General features: G+C 41.5%; 1 protein-coding gene across 1 annotated transcript in view; it reads left to right on the top strand.

Annotated features, from left to right (window-relative positions):
* Positions 1–20,769, top strand: part of MPPED2 (metallophosphoesterase domain containing 2) — a 101,409-nt gene extending 80,640 nt beyond the window's left edge. Inside the window, exons 4-6 of the mRNA XM_009961788.2 lie at positions 14,624–14,739; positions 17,434–17,547; positions 20,651–20,769. Coding sequence (XP_009960090.1) covers positions 14,624–14,739; positions 17,434–17,547; positions 20,651–20,769 — 349 coding nt within the window. The remainder of the gene's footprint in view (positions 1–14,623; positions 14,740–17,433; positions 17,548–20,650) is intronic.
* Positions 20,770–21,183: the final 414 nt, after the last annotated feature.

Here is a 21,183-nt window from a genome sequence, read left to right as displayed (position 1 = left end):
GGAGATGTGGGGGTTTAGTAAAAACGTGTTTAGTGTTACTTCACTTCCTACTATTCAGGGCAGCGCATTGTTAAAACCGATGCAGTGTTTATACACATTGTGGTTGTGGCTGTGGTCGGGGCTATTGTTGAAGGATGTCGTACAGACATTTATCATAGTATGTCAGTAAACCCATTGTAAAAATGTCCTAGTAGTTAAATGAGGCTTAGATTTAATGAGGCTGTAAGAAAGGACCATTTTTTTTATCATACTGTAAATAGGGTTCCTATAGCAATGTCATTGGGATTAACGTGCAGATTTGTTTCAAAATAAGAGCAATGTCTACGTGAAGTTAGGCAAGTAATTTAAAGAATACACTCTTTACAAAGCCTCTGAGGAAACAGTTGCTCGGTCATACTCTGACGACACAATGATAGTAAAAGCAGGTGTGCCATTATAAAAAATTCAACACCCCCCCCATGAACTCATAGTACAATCTAGGTAATAAAATCCTAACACTAATAAAATACTATGTTGGTGGCTAAGTAATACATTGTCAATGTCAGAAAAGCCCTCTTCAATCAAAAAGATGTTCAACATAGTTCCAAATTTTTGTGCTACTTCATATGCTAATGGTGAACTGACTTTAATACGTGTTTTTAACACTGCTGCCACTGAGAAATGTAAAAATGAGGCTCGTAACCTTTAAGATTTTACCCACCAACATTTATTTTTCTTGTAGCTGTGAAAACAGCTATCTAAAGCTCCAAAAGGTAGTCATTTGAAGCACATTTTAGCTTTCTGCATTTATTTTCAATCTGACATATTTTCTGTGAAGTATAGGGGGCGTGCCTTATGTTTAAATTAGAAACTATGAAACTGTAAGGGGAAATAAGTATGATTTTAACCATTCAAAAGAACATTGTCGACCTCAGATTAGGAAGGGAAGAAGGCCTTAATTATTCTTCATACGCTTTTTACGGCAGGGGTGCACTGTTGTTTTTAAAGCTGTAGTTTGATGGTAAAGCTTTAAGCGAGTTTTGTCATCAGAGGAGCAGCTTCTGCCTTGAATAACTGGTCCTGAGCCCAGTGCTACCATTCTCCAGTCCCGTATTTGTGCTGTGGAAGATTTGAACCCTGTAAAACCAAATAACTGAAAAGATACTCCTTTTTTTTTTAAACACGGGTGATGGCGGTGACCCCATCTCAATCTTGCCAGTAACACCAGAAGAGAGCGGTGCTGGTGGCATGGGGTAGCAGGGAAGGCTCGAGAGAGAGGCAGGAGGTTTTCCAGGTAGCGTTGCTGCCAAAGAAAGATATCGTACTGCCAGCATCTCTCTAGTCTTTGTGCAGATCAAGTTGTGCTAGTGCACTCGCAAGGAACAGTTGTCTGCAGCGCAGAAGGCAGGACTACCCTGAGCTCCTGCTTTTCCGACAGCTTGCTCTGAGCTCCAGGATGGACCATGGCTGCCTGGGAGGCTGACTCACCCGAGTGAGAGGCACAGAACTCAGTTCTGCATCATTTGATTCCAATTTTAGTATTGCTGGCTTCAAGAGGAAGATCCAGACAATGGAGTGTTCTCAGGGAAGAAAAACAAAAAAAAAGATCATCATTCAGGATGAGGATATTTAGATCCATGGCAGGAGCCATAAACACAGCAGCTTTCCTCTTCCACCAAGAAGAATTTCAACTTAGCCAGGAACTTGCATGCCCCATCAATGTCCAAGGTTCCGCTTTGGCAGCACGTTTCCTTTCAGCTGCTACGTTCTTTGCTAAACCTTTCTGGGGGCATTGCTAGGGGTGTGATTCCAAGTACTTTATCCTACAAGAGTAGATTCATGCAGCTCTATTTAGAAGGCTATTTAATGTTAGCTCTCTATTCATTTGGAAATAATGGCGTTGGGGAAAAAAAAATTAATTAAAATGGCTTCAGAAAGTAGTTAATTATAAAGCCTACCATGGCCTGAAGTATAAAATACATTGCAGACTGAGAAATCACGTAGGGGTGCATTACTAAAATAATTAATTTAAAATTTTACATACATCACCCACACAGCAAATGCCGTGGCTGCTGCTAAAATGAGTCCAGTGCCCTTCAAAAACTGTGAGCATCTCTTGTGTCTCCCACTCACTCCCTTTTAGATAAGCTTGTTTTCTTCTTTACTATGGGCATGCACTTTGTGTTAAGAACATCCATTTTGTGGAAAGGCTTTGGGTAAGAAATGGAATCTTCACCACATTTATTTTAGCATTATCATTGTGTTTTGTGGGGCCACGGTTTAGCTCGTTGAGGAGGCAAGAGGTGCACAGACCCAACTGCTACCTGTGCCATGCTTCCTTCACCTGGTGCAGCTTCTGCATTGATCTGGTTCAGTTAGTGTTGGCTGTTAAACTAGTCTTGGACCGTTTACAATCCTGACAGTTCTCTCAAGGGATCACAGAGGTGTAGGGCCATACTGGTGTGCTGGCCTTATACCACCATGGAATCCCATCAAGGCAGTCCTTTTAAGTCCAGCACTGTTGTACCAAACTAAGGGCTTTTGTTTCCAAGCACCACTGCGGTTGCTTGTATCTGCCAGATAGCTTTTAAATATTGCAAAGCTTCACCTTTAAGTGCAGGAAAATAGCTGGTGGGTTTCGGTATTTGGGGGTGGGGATGTGCTTTGGGGTGGTTGGGGTTTTTTGGCTTTACTATTGAAGAAATGAGCAAGTGTCCTGTGCAGGTTCCAAACCGTACCTGCTCTCCGGTAGCTATCAATATGCTGAGGTTCTTTCCTCTTGTCAGTCTAATTTCTAGTTGGTGCAGGTTCTTGACACTCAGTGCTTTATCAAACATAGGCTGCTTGGCACCTATTACCACTGATCTCAGCATTGCTAATAAACAGCAACATCAAGGCTATATTTTCTGGTTCCTGTCAGACCACTGCTTCCCTGGGTGAAATAAAAGTCCTATTAACATGCTCCTCCTCATTGGCTCTGACAGTTTGATTAATTAGACCCCCTCTTTAGATGACCTCTGCACTGACACGACAAGGAGGTGAATATAAAATGAATAGTTTGCCCACATAATGGCCTACTGCAAGTTTCAGATTTTTATCAGATCAGACTGAAGTCTGGGGCCTGTATTAAAACCTACAGTGTACAGCAATATATGGCTGTGGGTTGTGAACCACAGGCTTTACAACATGGTTTAAGAATTAAAACCAAACCAGTCCTAGCCATCCTGATATATTGACTTCTCCTCTAAGAATTAATCTTTCCTTTACTCTCTTGACCATACAATACAAATCTAGTTTGTTCACATTATCAAATAAAATGACCTTTTGTTTTCAACAGATTTTTTTATTGCCAGAAAATACAGTACGTTAACTCTGTGGTTATTCGGCCTCCCATAAAATACTAATGTAAAGCCATTATTCTAGTGCCAGTCTGTTTAAATGTCAGTCTGCCTTTCTATTATAAACCACCAGTTCATAGGCTTGTAACTCATCAGTAAAAAATTTACTTCAGGTGAGAACTTGTAATACGAGCTCACAACTTTTCTTTGGAAGTGTATTTTTTAAAAATACAAGTGTGTCTGGTCCCAAGGGATGAGTATGTGATTGTGAGCCTAGAGCACAGGCTTTGTAGCACCAGAAACGCCAGGTCATGCCAGCACGTTGCCCACCGAGCAGTGCCCCTGACTGGAGCTGGTGCTTTGCCGTTCCAGGAGAAGCAGTTTGGTCAGCCAGCTCCGCCTCCAGAGGTTTTTGAACTACCTTGCAATCCAACTAGGAGGCAACTCAGGCTTTTCATAAGACCTGGAGTTTTGACTGCTGGTCAACGAGAAAGACATCTTCCCTGCCCCTTTTTTTGTCTGCTGCTTGCTTAATTACATTCTGTTGACACTCTTTTGGGGTGTTGCATGTGGCCTGGGAGAGATATGGGGGTCAAAATCCTCTCTCCATCAAGGTGAGAACTGGAAAGAGGATGAGTAGCATTTTGTTGGTCAGGTGGAGCCACTGATACTGAGGTAAAAATTCTGCTGCATTGGTTTATAATTAAAGTTTTCATGTTAGGTTTTTTTTCACCAGAAGAGTCAAATTAACTCTTATTCAGTCTGTGGTGATCTGCATCTCCCACAAACCTCTTTGAAGGGACAACATGAAGGTGGGGGAGCCTAAAATTAAATGTTGTGTAAATTGACCTACATGTAATCTGAGCTCCTTGCTTAATGATCTTGAAGCCAACAAAAGCAAGTGACCCGTGCTTAAACAGATCCTTTTCAATTAAAATAATGCTCCTTTTACCTCAGTGATGCCGAACGCTCTCTGCAGTCTTTTCAGCAGCTTCTGCTTCTTTTATGACCCTGGTATGCTTTTTCTCCCTCAGTCTGTTCTGTCTTTTTTTTTTTTTTCTTTCTGTTCATCTGTTGATCAAGTAACTGCATTACTTTAATTGATTTGCTAAATTGGCTCATACATAAGACGGCTCCTCCAGGTAATAACCTGAAAATGTTAGCTTATATTACTGAGGTCATGCTTGAGTGCTACAGCAGTTGGAGTTTTCATTGCTTTGGGAGTGCGTTGCACCATTTCTTCAAGTTATTTGTTGGACTCCTTGTCACAGGGAGAGCAACAGGAGATAGATTTATTTTTGTGCATGTATATATACACACACACGCACATGTTGTATGCATGTAATATTGGGAATTTTTGTAGGTGTGAACTTTGTTTGCATACAAGTCTCCTGAGGTTTCCTGAGCTGAGAAGGAGGTGTGATAGCATTTGGAGATCCATAATCACCCCTTTCCCCAGATGACTTTTTTTTTTTTTTTTTTTTTTTTTTTTAGTTTCTTGGTTGACAGAATTTGACAAATAAAGTAACAATGTTTTTTGATGAAGGTTGTACAAGAGTTGATAGCTTTCCCTTTCTGCACACTCCAAGTAGGATCACAAGTTTTCAGTAAAGGTGAAATTTTGAGCAGGACAGATGTTAAATTTCTGCACAAAGCAAAGGCTGTAATACATGAAGAAAATAAAGCAAATCTGCGTGTCTTTTAAGAAAATAACATTTCCTAAAACTTATAATTCAATAATAAACCAGTATTATTGCTTGAAGCCCAGCCATGGTGTTTTATACTGTACCTAAATGCCAGATAAACACGGATTGTGACACTGGAAACTCTTTGATTGTTTTGGCTGTTTTCATCTGGTTAGCAAGGGTGACTTTACATCCAGCTTCAAGAATAAGCTGAAACGGAAGGTGGCACAGACTTCAAACAAACAAGAAATGCTGGGAGTATCCTGTGACCTAATTATAACTGTTTCCATTCTTTTCTGTAAATTTTCAGAAGGTTATGTTACGAGTTCCTACAGTTAAATACTGTGGGCTGTGTGTGCACGAAACACTTAATACCTGTGAATCTTGTTTGGTTTTCCTACCAGGCATTCTGGAAAGTTTCGGTTTCTCCTTGAAGAATGCTAAGCAGCATTTTAAGCAAACCATAAATAAAAATAGTGATGGTATTTATAGGTAAACAGCACCATCTGGCAATAAGCAATCTCAGTGTCTGATTTTAAATTGTTGGACTATGTAAGGATAATTGACTTATTGTTAAAGACTTGATAGTGAAGATCATGAAGGGTATCATTCTGTGTCTACCGTGATTCCCTTTAGGCAAGTTAGTTAGGCATCTATTCTGGCAAATTTATTCTTGGTGTAGTCAACCTAGTTCTACACAGTACCTCTATAAACAGTGCTCGGTCTAAACTGTTCTGTGGCTAAACTAATTATTACTTGTAAGGTACTTGAAAAGAGTTTTTGAACGCCTTCAAGTTCTGTGGTTGTAATGTGGGTTTGTGCTTAGTGGATTTTTTTGGTTGTTTTTTCACTTCTCTGGTTTTACTTAACTGGTTTGTTAACTCTGGAAATGAGATCAGGAAAAGCTAGGGCAACCCAGACATCCAGAACATAAGGGCACAAAACCCCAAATCTTTTCTTCTTGGTGCTATGTGCTAGAGCATGGAAGTGTCTTAAGTGGAAAGCTTTAAAGCACTGCAAAAACAAGAGCTAAATTTGGCTCTGAGGTAAGCCCGCTGTTTGAGAGACTTTGTAACTCGGGGTCCTTTTTAGGTGTATACTAGCCATAGTTTTACTGTGAGAGATGAAGAGTGCTGGTGATGGGTTTCATGCCTAAGGTGGCTCAAAACATAGATGTGATATCTAGTAGGTGTTCCTGTAAGCATAAAGTGGCAAGTCTCCCGTTTTCAGAGGATTGCCTTCAGAGAACAGCAGCATGAGAAAAGTGACTTCCTTTCAGGTAGCCCAACTGGTGCTTTTTCCGCCATCGCCTATGGCTGGGTTTTGCGCCATGGCTTATAGAAGTAGTGACATCGTTTAGTGTTCTCCCCCATTTGAATAGCCAGGGTTCAAATAGGTGGGGCCTGCAAGAACTGGAGCTGGTACAAGGACTGGTGGTGGGTGTGTGGGGGCGCTGTGGCTGCTCTGGTGCACACCAGCAATGAACTGGTACGTTGACACAGCGACTCTTAGGGAGTTCCCAGCCGAAACTAATCCTCTGGGGGAAGACTCACCTTTCATGTCAGTGTCATTAAGTTACATGTATTAAGAGCAGGACAGGGTGGAGAAGTAAAGCTACGTGAAGGTGCTGAAATGCTACATAAAAATGTCTATGTGGAATTCCTCTGGTTTTGTGGCTTTGGCATTTATCAATGAATAAGCAGTCATGTTGTTCTCTGACCAGCATAGCCTTTTGGAAAAACTGCAGAGACTCTGTAGTGATGCTAAAGAATTCTGTTTTAAGTAGCATTCAAAAACATGAAGTTTCTAGAGGCTGTTTCTTAGAAGTAAGAACCAAATTCACCAATAGGGCAGGCAGACGTAACTTCTTTGAGTGTTTTATTTGTTATACTAACGTATGTACTAAACATCTGGCAACACTTGTTTCACAATTCACTGGAATGTAGCTTGCTTGTTTTAAAGGCAGCCATCTTTCAGTTAGTGTTTTCCAAATGCTACCTTTATAAATATATATAAAATATTCAACAGAAGCTACTGGATGTAATTACCTGTACAGATTTTTCTTTTTCACGTGTGAAACACACACACTGCCCTGGTGGATTGAAAATATGCACGAATCAGCATGTGTTGGGGGAGAGGTCTTTACTTCCCTTTTGCTTTTGCTCTGCTTTAATTTGCGTTGTCACTGCAGAAACAGGTAACAGGGCTGCTAGTAAAGCCCTCTTCTAGGTCTGCCTCGGGTGGAAGCTTTGTCAATTTACGCTTCCTGCATGAATAGTGTGAGGCATGTAGGAAATTAATTTAAGATGTATTACTACTAGTGTACTATGATAATGTTTAGTAGAAGAAACGAAGCACCCAAGCATCATTCTAATAACACGCAGTTATTGAGCAAAATTGAATCAAAATTTCAGCCAGCTGGGGTTTTTTTCCGTTTTGTTTCTTCCTTCCCCCGGCCTGTCCCTCAGAATGGCCGTTAGATTTACATTGTCGTGAGCTTCAGGACCAGAGAGCTCCTTCCTCTAGATAGATACTCTGTGATTCTCTATGTTTCCACAAAGACCACGAAGTTCTACCATAACAATTTGAGGCATTCGAGCTCTTTTCACTGTTGCAGCATGCATTGCCGTTTCAGGGTTGCAGGTACCCTGCACAGGGATGTAGTATGGGAATGAAGGGGAGGATATACCAGTTTGGAATGAGAAGCTGTTCTGCATATCAGTCCAGCATGGTACTTCATAGGCCTCAGCTGCTGCCACGCTGCTCCCATTGCCGTGCAGGGAAGCACAATGTGCTTGATGTATGGACCCAGCTGCGGCTGCTGCTACCTTAGACCAGGTCTAGCTTTCAAGCCATCCTCAACTACACGCAGCACAGAAATATGCAAGGTCTAATACTTCCTTCTATTAGCAGGCCTTTGTTATTCTGTTCTTTTAAAAAGTAGAATGAAATTAGCCCTTGAGTCAAGTTTGAATTATTTTCATATTTTGGGGATATTAAAACATCTCCCAGATCTCATTAAGTAAAGCCCTAAATAAAATAATTGCAATACAGTTAGGGATTGGAAAACCTCAGAAGGTTTGGAGGAAATTTCCTCTTTGATGAGCAATTCAAATACTTAAGCAAAGGTTGTCTGAGTCATAAGCTTGAGAAATTAATCTGCTCCCTTCCTCTCCTTTCCAGTATCCACTAGCTTCCTGGTGTTGTCCACTCCTGTGCTTCACTGTGTATTCTTTACCCCGTCCTTGGAGAGCCCTGTGCTCCAGGTTGTGCTGTCCTCTGTGTCTTGTGATCCTCCATGACGTTACTAGTGTTTTGACCTCCTGCCTGTCTGCTCCTTTGCACTCGTGTTTTTTAAACCCTGGTGTATTTTCTATGTGTTTCTTTATTCAACTTCCTTCAGTTTTCTTTTTTAAAAAAAAAAGGTCTTCCTCACAGAAGACGACTTGTGGTCATAAATACTGTCTGTGGTGCTCTGGTATTGCTAACACACAATTTGTGAACTGAACGGACATTCCTCTGCCAAAATACTTCACTAAACATTCGAGACGCAGAATAGAAGATACAGTGGTTGGTATGGGCCATCAGAGAAACCAGATACTGAAAGGGTATCCACAGTGGTAGCAGGCTTTAGATTTGGGGGCCAGAGCTGAGTTACTGATCAGTAACAGCCGGGGCAGTCTGGAGGCAGCAAAGGCAGAGATGCACACAGACTGAGAGAGGGAAGAGCTGCGAGGTGCAGGTGGGAATTCTTTTCAGGTACCGTTTTCCAGCCATATGGATGGCTGAAGCTTACTCCTGTGTCTGCCCCAATTTTAGGCCATAATCTGGTCCAGATCAGACCATCTGTGGAACGTGCTGAGTGGCAGTAGCTTTTTCTGTCATACCTCTGACAGATCTGGGCACGGATCTGTATCTGACAGGAGTCTAAGCTAAAACCTCCATTGACCAGTTTGTACAATCTGAGGTAGAAACTGAGAATAGCTTCGTGCAAGGAGTATACCAGGTCGCACGAGATCATGGTGAGGAGGTGGTTGCTGCAACTTTTCCTTGTGGAAGACCACTTCGCAGAGAGAAGGCACCGTGTGGATTCTCTGCCTCCAAACACAGTGTATGGGTGGGGGTTGTGTTTCTCAAATGTTTTGCCATTTAGACAACCAGCAGGTATTTAGAGGTTGTAGTAGGTAAGTTGAAAGAGAGGTAAAACCGGTGGGTGGGGGAGAGGAAATTACCAGCAGCTGTGGAGGCTTCAGGTTTTTGTAACACTGTAAAAAAAAGCAGAACTATGTTTTAGAGACTTCCTGACTTCTATGCAGGTCAGTGGTAAAGAGGTACATACAGGAACATGGCTGACATAATCACAGTACTGGTAACCCACTTTTGTGAGAGCTTCAGCTGTTTAAAGATGCAGGGTAAGCAAAATCCCAAGGAACCAGACCCCATGGTGCGTCTTTCAGTTCTGTGTTTCGTCCTCACTTTCTAAATGGGACACTGAGGCACAGCGGGTAAATGCTAGTGGGAATGAAATACAGCTCCAGCCACCAGACTCTGCCTTTTACTGATATCACAACATTACATATAACGAGCACATTTAGGAAATCATTTATCCTTTAAGGTTTCCTGGTTCTTGTTACATTATGGAAAAGCGTTTGAATATTCACTGTAAGAAAGAGCTTAAACAGAAAAAAAAGCTTTTGTAGCACTGAAGACAAGTTTCAGGACGCTTGTAGAAGCTCGTATCTTGTAAAACGTGCTTCCTTAATACGTTGTGCACTTGCCCTACTCAGCCTTTTGTTTCCATGATTACACGCGCTCTCCTCCTTCCCCTTCTCCCTCGCCACACGCTACAATCCCTTTTTGTGTATTCCCGCTAGGCACGCTCTGTCCATTGACCGAATGGCGATGGGCACGTGTGTGCTGCTCTGCCCTGGCAAACGTTTGTGTGCGGCGTTCGGGGCGGAGGGGGGAGGACTGAAAGGCTTTTCTTTGCTGTGCACAAAGGTCACACACCCCCCCCGCCCCCCCTTTGCGGTTTGTTCTCCGCTGGTCCGCTGCACGGCTGCGGCTTTCGTCTGGGGCTGTCATGGATACTTTGGGGATGTGTTTGTAGGCTAGTCCTGTAACTGAACAAGTCCGGGAGTGCGTACTGGTGTCCTGTCCCACTGGTTTTGTTCTGCTAATGGAACGGTCTCTCTCCCTCGTGAGACAGGTCTGTGTGTTCGGTCTCAATGCTGGCAAAAATAAAGAGCGTTCCGTGATTGTTATTAGTGGTGCAGAAGTGCTTCCTGCTGAGGTGGCTTTTAGACACCCCCTCGGCTGTTATCCTGTGGAGGGAAACAGACTGAGATTTTTGCCTCCTGTGCACTTTATTGATTGGATTAAGGATAAAATTGAAGCTTTCCTAAAAGACTGTGTAACTTTAGAAATGAATTATTACAAACGTATGGGATAATTTATTTTTTCTAATCCCGTTTAGAAGTAACTGTTAAAATAAATGGATTTACTGGTGGAGGTAAAAGGAGAACCTGGATCTAGAAGGTCTCATTGTACATTTACCTTTTGCGTTGTTGAGCTCGGAGGATCAAGTAATTAAATTCGTGAGCCAGAGAAGAGATTGAAAGTAGGTAGTAGGAGAGACCACCCTTTAAAAATGTTAAAAGTTCCAGAAGGAGTTGAAATTCTTGTATCACCTGGATGAACTTGGCCATGGCCTTGTGTCTCCTGTTTCCCCATGTGACAGTGTTGCTTCTGAGGTGTACACAGCATGGAGTGCTTGTGATTTTGTGTCATAAAATAATGCTCCATTACTGTGCTCTTTTTTTTTTTAATTTTTTTTTTTTAATTGGAATAGTAGAGTAGTAAAACCATGCAAAGTTACTTGGGAGAAGGGAGATCGATCACCTGCTGAAGAGGCAGCTCTCTGCCATTAAAAGTGTGAAGGTAATAGGCAGCCTTTTAATTGCGGAAAATGTGACTTCCAAAATGCCAGGTGGAGGGGAGTCTGTGGGGATTCCTGTGTAGAAATGAAGAACTGAAGAGTAAGGATGGGCCAGGTGTCTGCCTTTCATGAGGATATTCCCTGTGCCACGTCCGGTGCCAGCGTAACTGCTCTCCCTAAACGATAAGGAAGCTTTGCAGTCAGGGGAGGGCTGAGCTGTCAGGTGAGCCAGGGATCAGGAATTACCGTGGTGGTTTGATGGCACGTGAAGGAAGCTGGGAAGTGCAGCATGGTTCTGACGAGCACAGGCTCGGTTAGGTTCTCCTGGATGCTGGCTGGCATGCCGGGCAAGTGGGACCCGTGTCACGTTGGGCATCAGGTATGAGGAAGTGTCCTGGTCTGCCAAACGTAAAATGACAAAGTCGTTTGTAATCTCTGATTACTAATCTCTGTGGGTTTTTTACATCTGTACCTCCCTTGTGTCGTTATCCAACAGCTGATAGCTTTCTTTTCTTGCCAGCTACTTAAAAATGAAGTATACTATTAATGATCTTAGGAGTTAACCAAAATCTTTTACTTTGAGCTTCATAGGAAAGAAAAATAGGTCTTAAATATGGTTACTTAATGAGTAACTAGCCTTTACTAATTATTTGTGTCTGATTGCAATTTACCACAGGTGGGTGCAGCTAAAGTTCATTATAGACATTTCTTCCTAGATATGAGGTGGTTTCTCCCAGTAAGTAATCAGCTTGAGAATATGTTGCAGAAGACACGTGACTACATGCACGGGTTTTTTCCCTCTAAATTATTTAGAGGTTGAGAGTGACTGTTTAACTCTTAGGTATGCATAAAAGGGTACTAATAGGAGTAAAACATCCCTATCCACTATCCCTTGATGGGATGCTACCTACCTACAGTGCAGGCTTTGTCTTTCCTGCACACATCTGAAGTTTGCTGGGGGTAAACAGCTACTCCTCTGTCCGCTCACGGGATTCACAGTACATCAACTTCATTTTGTCTGCACTGTAACACGGCGTGGTGCAAACATTGGGTGACCTTCCTTGTGATCTCATCTAAACCTGAATCTGTGCCATAAAGCTGTTTTTTCTTCTTGGTGAAGTTCTGAACACGTCCTCTTTCCTCTCGGCTTTCTGGTGAGGCCTGAGCCGCCTCAGAAACGCAGGCGCTCCTGGTTTGCCTTAGCCAGGGCACAGTACTCGCCTTGAATATGCAATGCAGGCTTGTGTTCTAAAGGTCTGAAACCCAAATCTGTAATCCAGGTGTTCTTCCAGTCGTGCCTGCTCTTCTTGAATTATTAATTTCGTATGAAAATATTCGGTATATTAAAGAAGTACTTGACCATCTTTTTTTGTGCACATCCTGCATAATGGGGAAGGTTTCTCAAAAGTTTTCTTACAAGTGAATTCCCATGTGGTGCCTGTTAGTCACAGCTAATTACAGAGGCTGGTGAATGAAGAATGTATTGGAGCTCAGGTTCCCCTCCTCCTCCTCCTCCCCCAGTGCTTCAGAAGAAAATAAAATAAAAAACCTGCAGACAAATCCAGGTTTTTCTGTGGTTGTAGTCTCCAAAGAGCTCCAGAGAGAGATCACAGATGTGGTTTCACATTTCAGGTTTAACTATGGTGTAATAACTACAGTATTATCTGCAGGAGAAATGCAAGTGGGGAAAGAATCATTAATTGACAGTGAAAAGTTCAACCTGTGCGCTGTGTGTTTATTTTTTTAAGCAGCTGAATGTTTAGCCAAACCATATTTTAACTTTCAACTGCAGCCCTGAAGGTTACAATAATCTTGATACGTTAAAACCTAGGAACACTGTAGGAAAGGGAATTTAAATATGTGTTTCAGAAAGGTCAGTCATAGAAAAGCAGAAACACTTGTGATTTAGTTAAAGCTGAGATACACGCTTCAGTTTGAATTCAGTTGCGTATAAACCTGTGAGGTACGCTGACCTTACTGTACAACATAGGAACTTTTTCAGGTGTTTCAGTGGGGGCAGAGTAAGCCAGCAGTGAGAGGTGGAGTTTCATTGCTGTGCACATGAGGAACCCTTAGCTCACATAAAATGTTTAACTAACATCTAGTTGTCCCATCTTTCGTTAGCGTTCATCCCGCATCCAGGGAGTCTGCTAGGCTGAACGAGTTCCCGTGTGCGTGTGTGTGTAGTATGAGTTCAGTAGGACTGCATGGGATATGTCTATTCTTTGTTACTGGGAAGGCACCAGTGACCTTCCTGCTCCTGTGTTAGCAGCGCCTGCTGTTTTCCCACACTGCCGATTGTCAGGAATTCAGACCATACATACATAGAGCTGGGTATAATCTTCGTTGGTCAAATTATTGTCTCTGGAAAACAAAATACTTTAATTACAAAAAAATAAAATAAAATTAAGAGTTGTAATCTGAGCAGGAAATTTCCAGTTAAATGCAGATTTGAGGCTGAAAAAAAGGCATAATTTGGAGGGTACAGGATGCAGATTACATAATGAAATTATGTAGGGCTGTCAATGATCTCTCTCTTTTTAACAGGTATGCTTTTCTTTGAGGTTGGTTTGTGGTGGTTTTTTCCACCCAGTTTTTGTTTTTTGTTTTCGGAGCTGCAGTACGTAGAAGACTGCAGGAGTAGCTTGAATGCTCAGAAAGATGCTCCCAAATGACTAGGGCTAGGACAGCGGTATCCTGCCTGGAAAATGAAGTCTAAATCTGTTGCCTGAGCTCTAGGAAACACGTGTGGATGAAAACTCTTAAAATCAGTACAATACTAACAGCTGGGTAAAAAGTTGTTAGCAACAGGTGTAAATATTATAGTATCTCTTCAGAACAATTGCTGTCTGTACCTACCTGATAAGGAGAGGCATTGATATGTGCACCAAAATTACTCCATTTGGCTGTTACACGTTGGAAGAGTGCTCTTCGAAGGTCTGCTTTCCATCACTACGTGCTTGGGCTGACGGATAAACCAATGCCTCAGAACCACGCTACGCTATGGTGGAGGAGACTGAGGATCTCGGTTTTCCTTAAGAAATACTAAATGAATTTTAAATTATGAGATCTTTTTAAAAAGTAACTTTGAGGCTAAAGATTGTGTGAGCAAGACCTCTGAGAGGCTCAGGAGTTCAAAGCCAAGTTGTGTGATAGTGTTCTGATACTAAATGTGCTAAAAGGAGCAAGTTGGGGCTTAGTGAAACACCGTAGTACAGATGGTGCCTCGTACGGCCTTCTGCTGAGCTGCTACCCAGCAGCTGCCCTGTGCTGTGAGAAACTGACTCCTGCCTCCAAAAAGCTTTTGAGATTATTTTTTTTCTTGTTTTGGTAGGTAACGTAAGGAAGGAGTTCTTATGTTTGAACATCCCCAAACTTTGGAAAAAAGCTTGAGGTTTAGACTGTGGTGTTTTAACTTTTTTCCCTTTCTCTCTAGTGAGTAAATGCCCCCAGGGCTGAGTAGTCTTGAAGTACAAAAAGAGCGTAGGATATTAAACTAAATTCAAACGTATAGATTAGTGTATGTATGTATTTGAAACCGTTTGTTTTAGAGGCATCCCCTTCAAAAAGGCTTGCCTGCAAGTAATCTCTGAAGCACAGAAATGGTCTTAATTCAGAAGAATTGGAGAAGGGAAGAGATTTTTATTTTACACTGATGCAGTTCATCTTATTTTCCCCCAAAGGACACCGTGGTTTAATGGATGGGGCTTTAACCTACCCAGAGGTCAGTCTTTGCTAGACAAGTGGAACCTTATTCCTGAGGGAATTGATATACTAATGACACATGGACCTCCCCTTGGTAAGTGAAACAAAATCTGTGTGTGGTTTTTTGCATGAGAATTTTAAAATTTACTTTCAAAATAAGCAAAATTAATAATGCTCTTAAGTCATACCATACTCGCACCCCAACATGAAATTATGAATTAAGAAGCGTTTTTGGAAGAAGTGTCAAGTGATGGTTAGGCTTAGCAAATCTGGTGAGCTCCCAGGTGTTTTCTTAATAAAACCTAAGTTTTTTTGTTAACAGTCAAGCTAGGGAAGATCAAATATCTGACTCTGTAGGCATTATAGTTTGGCATTTCATTTAAGAAGTATCCATCTGACAAACAGTTTCAAATCCCGTATGATTTCTCAGAGATTGACTAAAGCTTTCAAAACATTTTTCCGCTACAATGACTTGTTGTTACCTTAAGGTTTTAGAGTACGCAGTTTAGGAGCATGGAGTCATGTACTCTCGTTGATGATGTCTTTGTAAACTCAGAATTTGTAACAGCAGTTTTAAAGATATTAATTGGTTTATAGCAAATTTGTGAAGGAGTAAAATTACGTTCTCAGATAATTGTTCCTTACTTGAACTAATGACAGGTAAGCACAAGTCTATGAATGCATAATTTGTTTTCTTCATGAAGTAGTTGAAGTTTTTCATTTGGTTAAATTTTGCTTGCCTTGTAAATGTGAGTAATTCACTGATACCCATTTTAATTCTAGGTTCTAAACTAAGTTTTAGTGGTCTCAAAAAGACACTAGGATGATCATTCAGCAGAGGCAGGAGTACTCGGGTTTGGCATATCTGAAGTCATTGAACCCCACACTAAAACATTTGAAAATTCCCACTATTTTTTCCCTATCCTGTACCCCACGAGACAGTATCACATATTTTTTACTGCTTTTCTTTAAGACACGTGTGGCAAGCAGTTTAGGACCATATTTAAAATATTTCAGTTGTTTTTACAACAATTGAGCATCTGCCTTTTATAAATGTGGCTTATCAGGATAAGAAAGTGTCCTGTCTCGTCTTCATTACTGTTATTGCTAGTAGATTGGGATTTTGTCAGGGTTTTAGTAATCTCTTGAAATCCAAGGGGTCTGATCATCACATGACCACATGAAGTCAAGACTTTTGAGGTGGTAGTGAATGTGAAAAAAACTTCTCAGAGTTGCAAGGTGCATTGTAAAACAGCATTTAAGTGCTACCAGGCTGGCTCAGCTCTCTCACAGAGCTTCTCAGTGACCGTGGAGTCAGGAATTAATGCATGCTTATGTTTTGTACCACTATTAAGTTAAGAGTCTGCAATCTAAGCACAGCTAAGGAAAAAAAAATAGTCCAGAAAGTTTTTGACTGGTAATGTACTTTACTCTCCTTTTATTTCCTGGTTACGCTTTTAATGCTTCTTAGAGAATGTTGTAAGATGAAGTGCAAAATCTCTTTAATCTTACTAGAGCTACCAGCATGCTGCTTTGATAAAGCAAGCGATACACCATCCACTGACAGTGGAGTGCACCGGATATTGAAAACTAACGCTTTGAATAGCACTCTTTTAATCTGTTTATTTTCCCAAAGAAGCAAAAAACCCCACAAGCATGTTTATAATGTTCCATGGGTGCTGTTTTAAATAGGTTGCTAATCCATCTGCTCTGAATTGGGTTCATATAGAAATACTGTGATGCTGCAGACACTAATGAGTGTTTTAATTGAATAGTGTACTTAAATTTTGGGTTTGATGGAGATAATGAAGTTCAATTTCAAAAGGTTGGCGCCGTACAGACATAGATTACGAGTTAGTACTGTGCCTGAAAGGAGGGGATCTGTGTCTCACCCTGCATGATAATATTGACGAAATGCTGCTTTTTAAATTACGTAAATATTAAAGGAGGTGGAGCTGTAACTGGACTCTTTGTTCTCTCCAACATTCAGTCAAGTTCATGTCACAACATGTTTTTACCACCTGGGATAAACTTGGCACAGGGTGTAATTACTCTGAAGTCAGTAGAACGGTGCTACAGTTGGATGTGGCTCCTGATTTCCCTTTTACCCCTCATTCATTTTGCCCTGCTGATCCTTACGAGTGCTAGTCCAGGCAGCGGACTTCTGCTGTAATAACTGATGTCAAGCTTTGTGCTTTTTCTCCGTATTATCCATAGGACCGAGTGACAATGTAGTCATTCAGCACTAGCTTGTTGGAAGCTGTTTTGCTACATTGCTTGTTGTTGGTGACGGGGGTCTCAGAAGTAACCTAGTGCTTGCAGAGCATGGTCCTCTGGAGGTTGGGGCAGACTGTATTTTAAATCTTCGGGGTGGCAGAGGTAGCGGGTCGTAGATCAGCTGATCTTTGTGAGGTGTTTCGTTTCTGAAGTAAAAGCACGGCTGGCTTGGGAAGCTGACTGCTGTAAGAGCCAGGGGAAAGGGAATAAAAATCTGCAGCAGTGCCGGGAATAAATGTCCCAGGGTTTCAAGGTGGAAGACAGTTTAAACCTATAGTTTAAAAAAACCAAGTCACATCCAGAAAAATATTAATGCAGATGGAGGGAGGAAATCTTAAGGAAGACAAAGTGACAGTGAAGCATTTCTTAAAAGCCATTGTGTCCTTTAATGGAGAGGTTACGACTACAGATAATGTAATAAACCTTCGGTGAATTATGACTTCCTGAAAGACTACGTGAAACCTTACCTGAATAGAGAAAATTAATAGTATTGATTGCATTTTGCCTTCAGGTTTTCGAGACTGGGTTCCAAAGGAGCTGCAGAGAGTGGGTTGTGTGGAACTGTTGAACACAGTGCAGAGGCGAGTGAGGCCCAAACTCCATGTCTTTGGTGGGATTCATGAAGGTAAGGAGCAGCGCTACTCCCTCCCCTCTTGGATCTCAGGCTGATTGCAAAGAAGTACATTTTAGTGGTGTATTGCGGAGGATGGACAATGGCATATTGGACTAAAGCAGGGAGGGAGTTGAGGGAAGTGATGGCATGCACAGCACTTCATAAATTTATGCCAAAATTAAAACAGACTGTTTCAGGAGCATGTGCTACATTTAGCCACCTACATCTTTCACTGTGCAAAGGTTGTTCTATACAGGTTATTTGAAAGCAATTCAAATTTTGACAAACTTGGTTAGAGAAACAGATGAGATTCCCCACACTTGGAAGTGAAAATGAAAATTATCCCCATTATTCCAAGCGCAGGAGCCAAGAAAGGTGCTAGAAAAAAAAAAAAGAAAATTGACGACAACTTACTGTCTCAGCTCACCTCCCTCAGCATATAAGGAAGAGCAGAAAGGAGGGCATCTTGAGTCAGTCGTCAGGAGGAGAGATTGCCAGAACTCACTTTGCATACGTTTCTAAAAGTATCCTTAAAAGTTTGTACTGTGTATGTTACCTTCCAGCAGTCTCATATTTTAGAAGAGGTATTTCCCCACTGCCAGTACCAAATGAAGGCAGAAAAAAATAAGCTCAGTTTGTGGCAGGGGAAGAGACCGAGAGATTAAATACATTTTGGAGTTATTTAAATAATTAATACAATCTGTGGCTTTCATGTGGCTGAGAGACAAACACTAGGAGTTCTGCCTGAGAGAGAGTGTAAGACTTTGTGACCTTAAAACTCAAAATTACACATTAAATGCTTTATATTGTTCCCCCCTGGAGGTTTCTCCATTGACTCTAACTAGGTTCTCCATAGGCTTAAAGATTTGGAGGACTTCATAAAAGAAAAATAAAAAAAGGACAGCTTTCTCAACTGGTGGTGTTGGTTTTTCTGAAGCCCTTGTGACCTCATACAATGAGTTTCATGCCTGGTATCTGTAAATAAAGAGTTTATAAAGGAAATACTGACATGACCTTAAGTGTAGTGCCATGAATAGCAGTCTTTTAATGCACCCAGGAAAAGACTGGGTGTTTTGTATGAATATTAATCCTTGCGTATTAAGAACAAACAAATACAGCAAAACTCTCAGCTAAAACATGTAAATTGTCTACAGCCTTTGTAGGCACTTTGGATGATGAAACTTCTAGTTGTAATGGTGTTAAGTAATGGGAGATGAAGGTATTTTAGTGTACAAGATCATTATTATGAGAAAGCACCAAGCTGCACCTCACATTTAGATCTCATAGGAAAGGTGGCAGCACATATTAAAAGTGAACATTCCAATGTATTCCTACAAGAATACTAACAAAATAGTTAAAATCCTGTTTAGTACTTACACAGAAGACGTAAGAGCAGCTAGTTTCAGTACAGAAAGAAGTAACCAGGTGTTAAGAGCATTATCTTACAGTGCAATTAATTTTCATCCAACTCCAGCTGAGATGAACATGCACCACATTCCATTAAATCAGTGGAGGCTATACACACATTTTGGTGGTGCAGACTTTCTTCCTGGTTGGTAAGCAAGAACAACTACAAACAAGGGTTTTGCCACCATGAGATCATCTAAATCAAAATTGCCAGTCTAAATAAATAAAGTAATACAGGCGGACAGTGCAGCAATTCTGAAGCGATTATTCTTTTTGATAGACACCGTGGGTAGCTGTATTTATCTTAGCTTTCAGCCAGCAGTGATCTGTACTGTATCATAATGGTTTAAAAGGAAAACATTTTTCCCCTGTGGGTTTGCCATGGGAAGTTCCCTTCCTCTATGAAACCCTGATTTATTTTTTTTTAATAGTACATTTGGTGCCAAATTCTTCCTAGATTTTTTCTAGCTTCTTTGTTAGCTTTTTGTGGATGTCAGCTGTAAACAATGGCGAAGCTTTCTCTCACCTTCCGTACTGATGGAACTGGAGCCTCTGTCTCCTTAACCTTGAGGGGATGTCTGTAAGAGCAGAGCTTCTACCTTGTCAGTATCTCTACGCTTCCGTTATCATTCGTTTTCTCACATCACATTTGCTGAATGAAGGCTCAGGTGTGACTCAGTTCGTGGGTCGCTAGAGTTTGCTCCAGTTGCCCAAAATTACCGGAGTGCACAACCCTCTGTTGTGTCCTATTCCTGTGCGGCAAGTGGGAGAGGAGGTAGAGGCCAGCGGAGAAAGGGGATTGCTGCTGGTTCCTCAGACGCGCTCTGAACAAGAGCGTTGCTGGCCAGATGTTCAGAAGGCTGAGAACAGTCTTCAGCATCCTGAAACTGATGCCGTAGTGTTGCTGAGGAGGCAAGTCCTTGGCAGGCTGAAAAACCTGTGTTTAATAATTCGCTTTTTCTTGCTTTTTGTTTGGGAAGAAGTTATCAAGATCACTTCGTAATGAAAAGCAGTCAGGTATTTAACCTTCACCTCGATTTTCTGCTTAAGCTAGGGGTCATCCATTGACCTCCAGCGCTCCGTTGTGTTTATAGCAGGAGATGCCGTTCCTTAGTCGGGATTTTTAGTGGTAGATATGTAAAGTAAATATGTGTGTGTGTCTATTTTTAACCTGCCAATGAGTTTCACAAGCTAGCATGAGCAGCAGCATGGCAGTCCCATGATGAGGAACTGGATGATAAGGGTTAGCATGGGGAAAGCTTACTGGGTTCGGTTCGTTGCCCAGAGAGGGGGGTTTTGTAGGTGAAACCAAAGTTACTCCTAAAGCTTTTGCTCCTGATTGGTCTTTTTCTTATGACAGACGTTACAGGCGTGCGAACTGCAGCTCACTAAAGTAAGTAATTAGCAAAAGTACATGTGTGGCTTGGTCTCTGTTTCTGTCGTATCCAGTTGGAACAGAGGATTTTCCACGGGGGGACAAAGTTTGTACATAAAACAAAAGCGGCAGTTCTTATTTCAAACGCAGTACGTTGTATTTTTTTTTCAGTCAGGCCTTTGCGGCAGCTTTCAAGAGCTCGTATCATTTTGGAGGGATTAATTTAATTCTATTCCAAAGCAGCATTGATCCCACAGCAAGCTTTCGGTGCAGCTGCCCACGGGCAGTATCGTTTGTTCATCTTGCAGTGAGTGTGACACGTTCTCCCTGCAGGTTACGGCATTATGACAGACGGTTACACAACCTACATCAATGCTTCAACGTGTACAGTCAGCTTTCAACCGACCAACCCTCCAATTATATTTGACCTCCCAACCCCTCAAGGATCATGAAGCACTACCGCACATTTGGAACTGGGGAAGGTCTATAAACTGCCATTTTCTAGTTACAAACTTACATTCTGTTACATGTTTATTTCAAAATTGGGGGGCTGGGGGGGGGGGGTGGGTGGGTGGGTGGAAATTTGGGGGAACCGTGGGGGTTTTGTTTCTGGGTGGGTTTTGGGGTTTTTTTTGTAAATTGCTGGTACAAAAAAAACAAGAAGAAAAGTTAGAGGTTGTGCTTTTTGGAAATGCAGCATTCATTTTAAATTGATAAAGCATTGTGGATTTGTAAAATGAATTTTGTTTTTCAAGAAATTTGCCATTGTAAATTGTTATAGTGTTCTCAAAAGGACAGCCAAGCTTTCTTTTAATAAGTGAGAGACCTTATTTTAATAATATATTATAAGCTAAAAAATAGGCAGC

Source organism: Leptosomus discolor, chromosome 12 (genome assembly GCF_034619465.1).
Source record: "Leptosomus discolor isolate bLepDis1 chromosome 12, bLepDis1.hap2, whole genome shotgun sequence".
NCBI lineage: Eukaryota > Metazoa > Chordata > Aves > Leptosomiformes > Leptosomidae > Leptosomus > Leptosomus discolor.
This window is presented reverse-complemented; position numbering and strand designations above follow the sequence as displayed.